The sequence below is a fragment of the Lucilia sericata genome, unplaced genomic scaffold (assembly GCF_015586225.1).
Source record: "Lucilia sericata isolate MDLA Ls3-8-SP2 unplaced genomic scaffold, ASM1558622v1 Contig008102F_arrow, whole genome shotgun sequence".
NCBI lineage: Eukaryota > Metazoa > Arthropoda > Insecta > Diptera > Calliphoridae > Lucilia > Lucilia sericata.
In genome coordinates, this window is record NW_023998069.1 from 1 (window position 1) to 12,653 (window position 12,653).

At 33.1% G+C, this 12,653-nt stretch overlaps 2 protein-coding genes across 2 annotated transcripts; both read right to left on the reverse strand.

Annotated features, from left to right (window-relative positions):
* Positions 1 to 1,823: 1,823 nt before the first annotated feature.
* LOC119615814 lies at positions 1,824 to 2,976 on the reverse strand. Its single transcript, XM_037971798.1, has 4 exons — positions 2,740 to 2,976; positions 2,454 to 2,524; positions 2,231 to 2,387; positions 1,824 to 2,169 (listed from the first exon to the last, which is right to left on the reverse strand). Exons 1-4 carry the CDS (start codon positions 2,891 to 2,893, stop codon positions 2,051 to 2,053), a joined length of 501 nt encoding a protein of 166 aa, XP_037827726.1. The 5' UTR covers positions 2,894 to 2,976; the 3' UTR covers positions 1,824 to 2,050.
* Positions 2,977 to 4,294: 1,318 nt separating this feature from the next.
* Positions 4,295 to 12,640, reverse strand: LOC119615813 (uncharacterized protein DDB_G0286175). Its single transcript, XM_037971797.1, has 3 exons — positions 12,620 to 12,640; positions 8,813 to 9,796; positions 4,295 to 4,813 (listed from the first exon to the last, which is right to left on the reverse strand). Exons 2-3 carry the CDS (start codon positions 9,768 to 9,770, stop codon positions 4,503 to 4,505), a joined length of 1,269 nt encoding a protein of 422 aa, XP_037827725.1. The 5' UTR covers positions 9,771 to 9,796; positions 12,620 to 12,640; the 3' UTR covers positions 4,295 to 4,502.
* Positions 12,641 to 12,653: the final 13 nt, after the last annotated feature.

Sequence of the window (12,653 nt, forward strand, 5' to 3'; positions counted from 1 at the left end):
TTTAATAACAATCAGATAAAATTCGCTTGTCATTATTGTCTTTTTTTAGCGATATATAAAAATATTCTATAATTTGGCGAATATAAAACAGAAGTATTTAACAAAAAAACTTTATATGATTCTCAAGATGTATAAAATATCTTTTATATTATTATATACATCTTTATAAAAATACACATAAACATAAACTATATACTATGATATATATATATCTACATTTAAAAAAAATAAAATAATGTTAAAAATGCATAAAGGAACTTTTTAACTTAGTATGAAGCGGCACTGTAAATGTATCTCTATATAAATGTATCTATCTATCTATCTATCTATCTATCTATCTATCTATCTATCTATCTATCTATCTATCTATCTATCTCTATCTATCTATCTATCTATCTATCTATCTATCTATCTATCTATCTATCTATCTATCTATCTATCTATCTATCTATCTATCTATCTATCTATCTATCTATCTATCTATCTATCTATCATCTATCTATCTATCTATCTATCTATCTATCTATCTATCTATCTATCTATCTATCTATCTATCTATATATCTATCTATCTATCTATCTATCTATCTATCTATCTATCTATCTATCTATCTATCTATCTATCTATCTATCTATCTAGATATCTATCTATCTATCTACCTATCTATCTATCTATCTATCTATCTATCTATCTATCTATCTATCTATCTATCTATCTATCTATCATCTATCTATCTGTCTGTCTATCTATCTATCTGTCTATCTATCTATCTATCTATCTATCTATCTTCTATCTATCTTCTATCTATCTATCTATTATCTATCTATCTATCTATCTATCTATCTAATCTATCTATCTATCTATCTATCGATCTATCTATCTATCTATCTATCTATCTATCTATCTATCTATCTATCTAATCTATCTATCTATCTATCGATATATCTATCTATCTATCTATCTATCTATCTATCTATCTATCTATCTATCTATCTATCTATTATCTAGCTATCTATCTATATATCTACGCTATCTATCTATCTATCTATCTATCTATCTATCTATCTCTATCTATCTATCTATCTATCGATCTTCTATCTATCTATCTATCTACATCTTCTATCTATCTATCTATCTATCTATCTATCTATCTATCTATCTATCTATCTATCTATCTATCTATCTATCTAGCGATCGATCGATCTATCGAGCGAGCGAGCGAGCGAGCGAGCGAGCGAGCGAGAGCGAAGCGACGAGCGAGCGAGCGAGGCAGCGAGCGAGCGACGAGCGAGCGAGCGAGCGAGCGAGCGAGCGAGCGAGCTAGCGAGCGAGCGAGAGCGAGCGAGCGAGAGAGCGAGCGAGCGAGCGAGCGAAGCGAGCGAGCAGCGAGCAGAGCGAGCGAGCGAGAGCGAGACGAGCGAGCGAGCGAGCGAGCGAGCGAGCGAGCGAGCGACGAGCGAGCGAGCGAGAGCGAGCGAGCGAGCGAGCGAGGAGCGACGAGATCGAGCGAGGAGCGAGCAGCAGCGAGCGAGAGCGAGCGACGAGCGGCGAGCAGCGAGCGAGAGAGCGAGCGAGCGAGCGAGCGAGCGAGCGAGCGAGCGAGAGATCGAGCGAGCGAGCGAGCGAGCGAGCTATCTATCTATCGATCTATCTATCTATCTATCTATCTATCTATCTATCTTATCTATCTATCTATCTATCTATCTATCTATCTATCTATCTATCTATCTATCTATCTATATCTATCTATCTATCTATCTATCTATCTATCTATCTATCTATCTATCTATTTATCTATCTATCTAATCAAAAAAATTTGAAAAGATATAACACAATAAGATATAAAACAATAACAAGTTTTTACTTTATTTAACTATTAAGCAAAAATTTGCCCCTACCAACATAAAACACATTGGAATTTAAGTCCATGGTGACATTCGTGACAAAACCACCCATTATCGACTGCGACAACGACCCCGTAATAGGAACGAAGCTTAAAAAATTAATAAATGTAGAATATTTGTAAATGAAAACTTCACATTTAAAAGAATCAAATAAAAGATCTTTCTGCCATCGCATCTTCGGATTGAAGCTGAGAATTTTCATTATTTTCCTCACCCATTTCCTTGAAGAAAGAGTAGCTGAACCAGAAAATGGCAAATTCTATAACTAGGGAGTAAGAAATATTAATCGTTATTTATGAAAAATAAAAATTGTTTAACATTCATACCAAGTACCAACACAACAATCACAAAAATTACCAAAATCATTAAAAATGGAATACCAAATACTGCAGCTGCATACAACCCTGTGCCCCCAATTAAAATAGTTCCAAATATAATAAAGACACAAAGCCACAGCCAAGGAATTATCAAGTACTGATATCTCTGTAAATATAACGAAATTATTATGTTAAGTTAATTGTAATTCAGCTGGAAGTTGTTTTTTCTTACCTTAAAAATACCCACTATAAATAAAACAGATATTAAAACTGCCACAGCACATAATACCATTGATTTGAAAGCTGTTGAAGATTTCGTATACTTTATGAATTGAAGTTTTTTGGGATGAGATCTGGAACTTTAGAGGAAAGTTTACAGGAAAATTCTTAAATGAAAATTGGATATTTTGATATCTAATTTCAAGAAGTTTGTTTCAATTGTCCTGTCATGTTATTTCAACGGAGATGCTTTCATTTAAGACTTCCCTTCCCTTTAGCCGATTTTATATATAATTTACCTTCGGATTTTAAATAATCTCTACGATCTTGATCTAAAATATTGTCGTATTGTACATAAGAATTATATATTGAAATAAAGTACTTTACAAAGCCCGCTATATAAGTAAATGCAAAAATGACTCCAGCCGTATAACGATTCCAGAACCAACTCATTATTTCGTATTATGTAGTTTAATTTTTAAAAGGATTAAGTAATGTTATGTTTAGTATTTGTAATATAATGGATATTAGTTGTGAAATTCCTAATGTCAACAGTTGACTGAATTGGAAAAACTCCTTACAAAGGGGGAAAACACAACGTAAAGAAGAAGAGCTGCTAAAGTAAAAGACATGCGTCAACTTAGTGCCAAAATTTGTTAAGAGTGATGTTGGCTTGTTTATGTTAAATTTTATTATTATATTAGTATTTTTTACCGTTACAAATTGATCCTTGAAATCATAATTTTTCGAGAAGTTTTCTATTTCAGTAAAATCGGCCCAAAAATAACGAAAATATGATCGAAATACAGAGAACACTCAATGTACATGCGATATTCCAATAAGTTCAAACGCAATGATAAAATCCACTAACCCTACCCAGGGGCCTTCACTTTGGAGTTATTGGAATCAGTGCCGGAAGACAAAACAGATCCGTCAGGGGATTTTTGGGGCTAAATGTTTATGTCAAATTAATGAGGTAGAAGATGAATCAGAGGCATGAATGTATCGGATGTTTTCTCTTGAATGTGCCAGATAAAAGAGTTGGATGTTTAAATGACATCGTATGACATCGTTCAATTCCTTTTCCCTTTTTTGCCGGGGCTTCATCTGTTTACTCTGGCTTCGTACTTCGGTTCACAGATTCCATTTGCCGATGTTACGCAGAGTTTGCTCAAGTATTCCAGCAAAGTGTTTATACATGATCCGGTGTCCGATATATTGCTTAGGGATCACAAGGTTGGAACGTCTCTAAATCACCCGGTGGCTGTAAGGCCCATCGTCAAATAAGGCCAACATGGCAGCTGTTAACGTAAAGCAATCCGGATTCATACCCCAAATCCTCCGAGAGCATGTTAACTAGGTGTTATTGCAGTTAACATGTCAGTAGCTCGAGTCAACTGAAACCTTAATTATTAACTCTTGCATTTGTTAGTGATTAGTGGTGAGGTTAAAACCGATATTATGTGATCATAGTTATGGTTATATTCCTGATGTTTATAGAATACAGTGATAATTCTTTCGGCTTTGCTGTAACCGTCTCAACAGATGCCGTGATAGGAAACATCGGTGCAGATGCTGGTAGGAGAATCTTCAATTAATGTAATGTCTTGTTTAGTTAATGTTCTCAACATCTCAACAAGGAAACCTTCCCCATCTCCTAGTAGCAGCCCTCCAAAAGGTAAGTAAATACACATACACGATATTTTGATATTTTCTCTAATCTGAACATTTTATTATTTAATAAGTTAATACTACATAAAATATATATATATTTATAGAATTTTTATTAAATATACATTTAAAATCAAACCACATAAAACAGCACACAACTTAATGATTGAGGTTTTTTAAAGGTTTTCTTAACATTTTTTGTTTGTTTCGTCAATAAATATCCAACTAATTTGTATACGTTTATTTTACTTATAAATCTATATAAAAACGACATCGATTGCATTCGTTGTTAATTTACAAAACAAAAAAACAAAAACAAACCAACAAAAATTAATAATAATTTATTAATTGTTCAAAATACTTTTTAACATTATCCACTCTTTGTAATCTGTTATTTACCCAAACCCACCCACATATAATTGGGATCTATAAACTGTGAGCTATGATCCCATTGACCATGTGGATTCATGGCCACCAATGAACGTATCTTCTGTGATGGCCGATAGAAACGTATGGCTTTAATCCATTCTGCAGTTTGTTGATCGGTTGCTGCATTCGGTTTGGTTAGATGATGTTGTATATTGCCAAAATTTGGATCACCCTCGAGTAGTTTTTGTTCTTCGGAATTCCATTGATACTGTTCGCTGACGTGAACATTTTTGGAAAGGTCGCGAAAAAATTTACCCAAATTTGTCATGGCACCTGGCGAGAAGGGAATTGAAAGAGAAAAAAGTTTTGATATTATTTATTTTTTATATATAAATAAAACTTAGTTTATTAATGGACCAGAAAACTAGGCATGCATCTCTAAAAGAACTTAATTACATCAAGTTTTCGAGATATCGTGTCCTAAATTTTGAAACCCGTGTGTTTTTGCTTATTTTCCTGAGGCCAGGTTCGGATTTAGCGCTGATCAATTCATTAGAAATTAGTACTTAAGTCTCTGGGTTTCAAATTTTTTCAAATTTTGTTGGCCCGTGTAATTTTATTGTAGACCAACTGAGATCAGCATGTATTGAAATAACCGACTCTTTTAGAACTAGTCCTTTAGTCCTAACCACCTTCACATAATGGCAGCACAACGAATCTTAAAGCATCCGTATGATGAAAATAGAAACTTATGGATAGCTTACTGCCCTTAGAACGTAGTGACATCCTAAACACATATACTAACAGAATTTATACAGATGGTTCCAAAATTAAGTGCGATATTGTTTCTGGTGTTTGGATAGGAATTAGGGTTTTATAAATCGACTTTCGAATAATCGAATTGTTGAAAAAAGTCGAAAAGTCGATGTCGACTATTTTGTTCCAAAAAAGTCTATAACTCGACTATCGTCTATGAAAAAAGTCGAAAAGTCGATTTTGTAAATGAAAGTCGGAAAGTCGAAAAAAGTCGGAAAAAGTCGAAAATAGTAGAAAAAAGTCAAAAATAGTCGAAAATTAAAAAAAAGTGGAAAAGAAGTCAAAAACTCGAAAAAGTCAAAAATAGTCGAAAATAGTCAAAAAGTAAAAAAATATCGAAAAGTCGGAAAAAGTTAAAAAAGTCGGAAAGTTGGAAAAAGTCGACTATTTATAAAATACTAAAAGTCGAAAAGTCTAAAAGTCGACTTTTTATTAAATGAAAAAGTCAAAAAGTCGACTTTTAACTAAATGCAAAAAGTCGACTTTTCGTTTCTACTATAGAACCCTAATAAGAATCTCTCAACGTCTTCCGACATCTTTCATTAAACTCTTATACTAACGCATCCCTATTGGTTAGACAATGCTAGAATGATTTGCCAATGCTGGGTCCTCTGTCTGTCATTACTCTAGTTTTGGTCTTTGTCTGTTCATTCCCTGGAAATAAACAGGCAGGTGAGCTAGCCAGATATCTTAAACGTTGTATCGGTGTAATAATTTTAAAGCATGTAGAGGATTTAAGTTAATACAGAACGTACTTATAAACCGAAATAGGGGGGATATATCGCGGTTGCTGGCAGTAATAACTGAACGTTGTTTGTTAGACAGTTTTGTTGCAGTTATAATGAGATAGGAAATAATTTTCTAACTTCTCTGCTAATGCCCTGCCATATGCGTCAAGAGGGATAGATATGGAAGAATAATTTTGACACATGTAGGGGTGAAGTTAATAAGGATCGCACTAGGTAACTTGTAATCCGAAATAAGAGGTTGCTGGCAGTAATAACAGAACACAGTTTGTTACACAGATCTGAAAGTTGGCTGTACAATGACAGAGAAAATGGTTTTCCACTCTCTCCACAAATGTCCTGCTCTACACAGAGGGAAAAAGAAATATACACGCTTGGTACCAAATTGGCACCAAAGAGTTTGTAATTTTTCAATAACAACCGTTGTCAAAGTATATACATACGTACGACAACACTATGTCGCAACGTTGTCAACATTGCAACAATTCGTTGTCGAAATCTAAATTTTTTACACATACGTTGTCTAAATGTTAACAAACGTGGTAAGCTCACTATTGGCAACGGATTGTTTGCAATAGTGAACTTACCACGTTTGTTAACATTTAGACAACGTATGTGTAAAAAATTTAGATTTCGACAACGAATTGTTGCAATGTTGACAACGTTGCGACATAGTGTTGTCGTACGTATGTATATACTTTGACAACGGTTGTTATTGAAAAATTACAAACTCTTTGGTGCCAATTTGGTACCAAGCGTGTATATTTCTTTTTCCCTCTGTGTACACTTCAAAAGGAATAGGTTCTGAAAGAATCAACCATCAATTTAGATAAGTATCTCACATTCATATCCCTACAGTTCAGGGGAACAGACCCGAACTAGTTGTTTGACAATTACAGCATGTGTTTGTCCGAAGAGGACGTCTATCATCACTTTATAGTTTACAAAAGAAACTGCAGAAAGGTAGTCCAGAGGAGTCAGTACATGGCAATAAACCTTTTCTTTATTACTTTTTAGATTACTTGGGGATAGTGGCTACTGACTGCGCTCTCTATTACAAAAGGGACTTTAAAATGATGACTGTTTACACTCTCACAAAGTGTACATTCGTAACGAAAGACGAATTAGAGCGCAGCTGGTAGTTAGACGTTTTAGTAGCACGATGACACTTTTATTTATCAAAAATCTTCTGTAATCTGAAAGTCCAAACTGTCGACTGGACTATAGAGTAGTCTATAGTCTAGACTATAGAGTAGTCTATAGTCTAGACTATAGAGTAGTCTATAGTTTGGGCTATAGATTAATCTACAGTCTGGACAATAGAGTAGTCCATAGTCTGGTCAATAGAGTAGTCTATAGTCTGGACAATAGAGTAGTCTATAGTCTGGACTATAGAGTAGTCTATAGTTTGGGCTATAGATTAGTCTATAGTCTGGACAATAGAGTAGTCTATAGTCTGGACTATAGAGTAGTCTATAGTCTGGACTATAGAGTAGTCTATAGTCTGAACTATAGAGTAGTATATAGTCTGGACTATAGAGTAGTCTTGTATTTATCAAAAATCTTCTGTCATCTGAAAGTCCAAACTGTCGACTGGACTATAGTGTATTCTATAGTCTGGACTATAGAGTAGTCTATAGTCTGGACTATAGAGTAGTATATAGTCTGGACTATAGAGTAGTCTATAATCTGGACTATAGAGTAGTCTTTAGTCTGGACTATAGAGTAGTCTAAAGTCTTGACTATAGAATAGTCTATAGTCTGGACTATAAAGTAGTCTATAGTCTGGACTATAGAATAGTCTATAGCCTTGGCTATAGAGTAGTCTATAGTCTGGACTATAGAGTAGTTTATGGTCTTGGCTATAGAGTAGTCTATAGTCTTGGCTATAGAGTAGTCTATAGTCTTGGCTATAGAGTAGTCTATAGTCTTGGCTATAGAGTAGTCTATAGTCTTGGCTATAGAGTAGTATATAGTCTTGGCTATAGGGTAGTATATAGTCTTGGCTATAGAGTAGTATATAGTCTTGACTATAGAGTAGTCTATAGTCGGGACTATAGAGTAGCCTATAGTTTGGACAATAGAGTAGTCTATAGTTTGGACAATAGAGTAGTCTATAGTTTGGACTATAGGGTAGTTTATAGTCTGGACAATAGAGTAGTCTATAGTCTGGACTATAGAGAAGTCTATAGTCTGGACTATAGAGAAGTCTATAGTCTGGACTATAGAGTAGTTTTGTATTTATCAAAAATCTTCTGTCATCTGAAAGTCCAAACTGTCGACTGGACTATAGAGTGGTCTATAGTCTGGACTATAGAGTAGTCTATAGAGTAGTCTTTAGTCTGGACTATAGAGTAGTCTATAGTCTGGACTATAGAGTAGTCTATAGTCTGGTATATAGAGTAGTCTAGACTGTAGAGTAGTCTATAATCTGGACTATACAGTAGTCTATAGTTAAAAAGTTTAACATCTGTTATATCTTCACCCTTCTTCATGATATTGATGAAGAACTTCTGATAAAAGATTCGGATTCACCATAGCTCAAGTATATTTGGGTGTTAGGTTTTAAAATTTGTTGGCCTTTGTAATTATTAACGCATTCCTATTTCAAAATAATAGCAATTAAACTTACAGTTAACGTGTAAAACTAATTACCAATATAAAAATGTAAATTAAAACGATTAAATATTAACCCTACATAACATATCTCTATAATCAGGGAAATTAAGAAAACATAATTTATTTCCTTTTGCTAATAACTTGCACTTACCTCCACTGACAGCTGGCAAAAATGGCGTATGAACAATTGATGGTTTAGCACGTTTGTCATACGGTTTAAAGACACTCTTCCTTATCAGATAGTTGGTTTGAGTGTATGAATGTTGTTTGTCAGACGAATCCCTATTATGGTCATTGTCATTACGTTGAGCCATCTTGTAATTAGTATTTACAACGTTATTGTCAGCATAATTTAAATTTTCATTTCCGTTTCCGTTGCTGTTAGCAATACAATTTTTATCGACAGCAACGCCAACACTAACGTCCTCCTCCTCAGTCGAAGTATTGTCCTCATCAATGGTTTCATCGACATCATTTACATTATTTGAGGTGTTGTCATCCTTTACAGGAAATAAATTCTTCTTCAAATCATCATCTTCATTGGCGTAAGTTTTTTTGTTTTTTGTTGTTCTAGCATCTTGTTCTTTAGTTTTGAAATGTTTTTCCATTAGAATTGGTAGCATTTCGTTTTGTTTGTAACGGATATTTGTCATAGTGGAAGATCCTTGTTTGTCATCAGCATCCCCTTCAAACCCATGACCATCTCCTTCGTTACTATGAACAATTACAAATTGTTGTAAACTATGACGTCGTTGTTTAATGTCATTGTCATTATTGCCATTGGCTTTTATGTTTTGATGCTTTAGTTTTGGCCAAATTGCATTTTTTATTTTATAACTACCAAAATCATTTAAATTTTCAAAAGTAATTTCTCCTGATGTCATAGAATTTCCGTTGTTGCCTTTGGTTTTTGCTGTTGTAGTTGTTGTTGCTGTTATTAGGGGAAAACGTTTATAATAATAGTTTTTATCCCATGTCTGCCACAATGGTGTTGCAACAGCATTACGTTCATTTAACAGTTCATCCGTATAGTCATCAAATATTTGATATGTATATGGTTTCATTAACAAAGTAGGGGCCACAACTGCACCATTTGCATCCACATTCATACTACTGCCACACACTTGCTGCAACACTATTCAAAAACAACAATACAAAAACACAATCAAACTCATTATTAACATCACACTATATAAAATTATATCGATTAAATAGTTTTTTTTTTTTTGCTACAATTTCAATGTGTTCGTTTAAGCGTTTGAGTCTATTAAAATAATGTCCTTTTTAATGCTAAAATTCATTATTATCAAAACGGCAACATTCATCTATTGTTAATTTTCTTTGTCATATTTATGTTATTTTTTTTAGCATATATTTATGTACCTTTATCTTTTATTTAATAAGTTTGTAAATTTTTACTACATGTTCCGCATATGCACACTAAACCTGCTTCTAAAAACTTTTGTTAAATTACATATAAAATACCTGTATATTATTTTTTGATAGGGCAAGTCTAATGTGCAAATAAATAAATTAAAAGTAACCCTAATTGTTTTAAATCGACTGTCAATTAAGATAAAATTAAAAAATAAAAAAAAAATGTATTCGGGCTGTGCAGAATCTTACATACCCTTTATGATGTGTTAACAAAAAAAACTATCAGTACGAATTTTAATACAAATATATCACAAAAAATACCAGTTGTCCTCTTTTATAGATTTTCATTCAATCAGGGCTCTGAGTGTTTAATTCGATTATAAAGTAGTTTATAGTCTGGACTTTAGAGAAGTCTATAGTCTGGACTATAGAAAAGTCAACAGTCTGGACTATAGAACAGTCTATAGTCTGGACTATACAACGGTCTATAGTCTGGACTATAGAACAGTCCATAGTCTGGACTATAGAACAGTCTATAGTCTGTACTATAGGGTAGTCTATAGTCTGGACTATAGAGTAGTCTTTAAACTATAGGAATATAGAGTAGTCTATAGTCTGAACTATAGAACAGTCTATAGTCTGAACTATAGAACAGTCTATAGTCTGAACTATAGAACAGTCTATAGTCTGAATTATAGAACAGTCTATAGTCTGAACTATAGAACAGTCTATAGTCTGGACTATAGAATAGTCTATAATTTGGACTACAGAGTAGTCTATAGTCTGGGCTATAGAGTAGTCTATAGTCTGGGCTATAGAATAGTCTATAGTCAGGACTAAAGAACAGTCTATAGTCTGGACTATAGAACAGTCTATAGTCAGGACTATAGAACAGTCTATAGTCTTGACTATAGAACAGTCTATAGTCTGGACTATAACACAGTTCATAGTCTGGACTATAGAGTAGTCTATAGTCTGGACTGTAGAGTAGTCTATAGTCTGGGCTATAGAGTAGCCTATAGTCTGTACTATAGGGTAGTCTATAGTCTGGACTATAGAGTAGTCTTTAAACTATATGAATATAGAGTAGTCTATAGTCTGAACTATAGAACAGTCTATAGTCAGGACTATAGAACAGTCTATAGTCAGGACTATAGAACAGTCTATAGTCAGGACTATAGAACAGTTTATAGTCTGGACTATAGAACAGTCTATAGACTGGACTATAGAACAGTCCATAGTCTGGACTATAAAACAGTTTATAGTCTGAACTATAGAGTAGTCTATAGTCTGGACTATAGAATAATCTACAGTCTGGACTATAGCGAATAGTCTATAGTCTGGACTATAGAGTATTGTATGGTCTGGACTATAGACTACTCTATAGTCCAGACTATAGAGTAGCCTATAGTCAGAACTATAGAGTAGTCTATACTCAGAACTATAGAGTAGTGTATAGTTAGAACTATATAGTAGTCTATAATCTGGACTATAGAGGAGTCTATAGTTTGCATTATAGAGTATTCTACAGTCTGGACTATGGAGTAGTCTGGACTATAGAGTAATCTATAGTCTGGACTTTAGGACTTTGAATATTTTATTTTATGTTTCTAGTTTCAGTATTATAGAAATTCCGGAAAGAACCTTTTTTAAAACGAAAAGGTACCAAAAAGTCCCCTTTTATAAGTTTTCACTTGCTCCTGGCTCTACATACTAATTTGTATATTTCTAGGGTCAATATTATAGAAAATTCCAAAAGTATCTTTTGAAGAACGAAAAGGTGTGATCTTTTGATCACTGTTTAAACCTAAATTTTATTAAAATCAGCATTAAGCGTAACAAATATAACTAAAATATTTCTATTAACCACGTCCCCTTTTAAAATCGTAAAAGTATATACTATAATGTTTGAAATAATTAGCATTGTTTTACTAAATTACTAACAAAATAATAGTGAAAAGTGGGCGTAATGTTTTTTTTTTTTTTTTTTTGTAGGCATGGTTATCATAAGAATTACTTATATGAGTTTATGGTATTGATTTTAATACATTTAAAAAATTGTTTTTAAAATTTACTGAAATTTTTCATTTATGGGCAAAAGTTTTATATACAAAATGAAGGCGTGTCATTATTATAACTACGCCTACTTATTTTGCTCTTATAATATTCAGTTTGTTTATTATTAAGTTATTCCTCTCTAACAAAAAACAAATTTTGTGAAAGACTCTATATAGGGTAATGGTGGCAAATATGGGCCGATCCCCATAAAATTTGGTAGATGGATTTATGATTTCAAATAATTCTTTTCTTCATCGAGATATAAGTGCTTATAAGGGTATAGTGGACATTCAATTCATTTTCTAAATATTGTAATGGGTTATTTCGAAATTTTACTCAAATGTTCATTATTAATGGTCGGATTTTGCTGATTTTAAATTTGAAACTCCTCGAACTTTCCTTTAGAATTATAAAATTTTCACTTGGATTATTGTTATGTATAAAAGTTTATAAACTTAAATTTTTATAGTTTTTTTCTTAAACTAACAAAAGTTTTGCACAGATTAGGATATATTATTCGTACCTTTCACCACAAATATCCATAGATAAATCGTTCC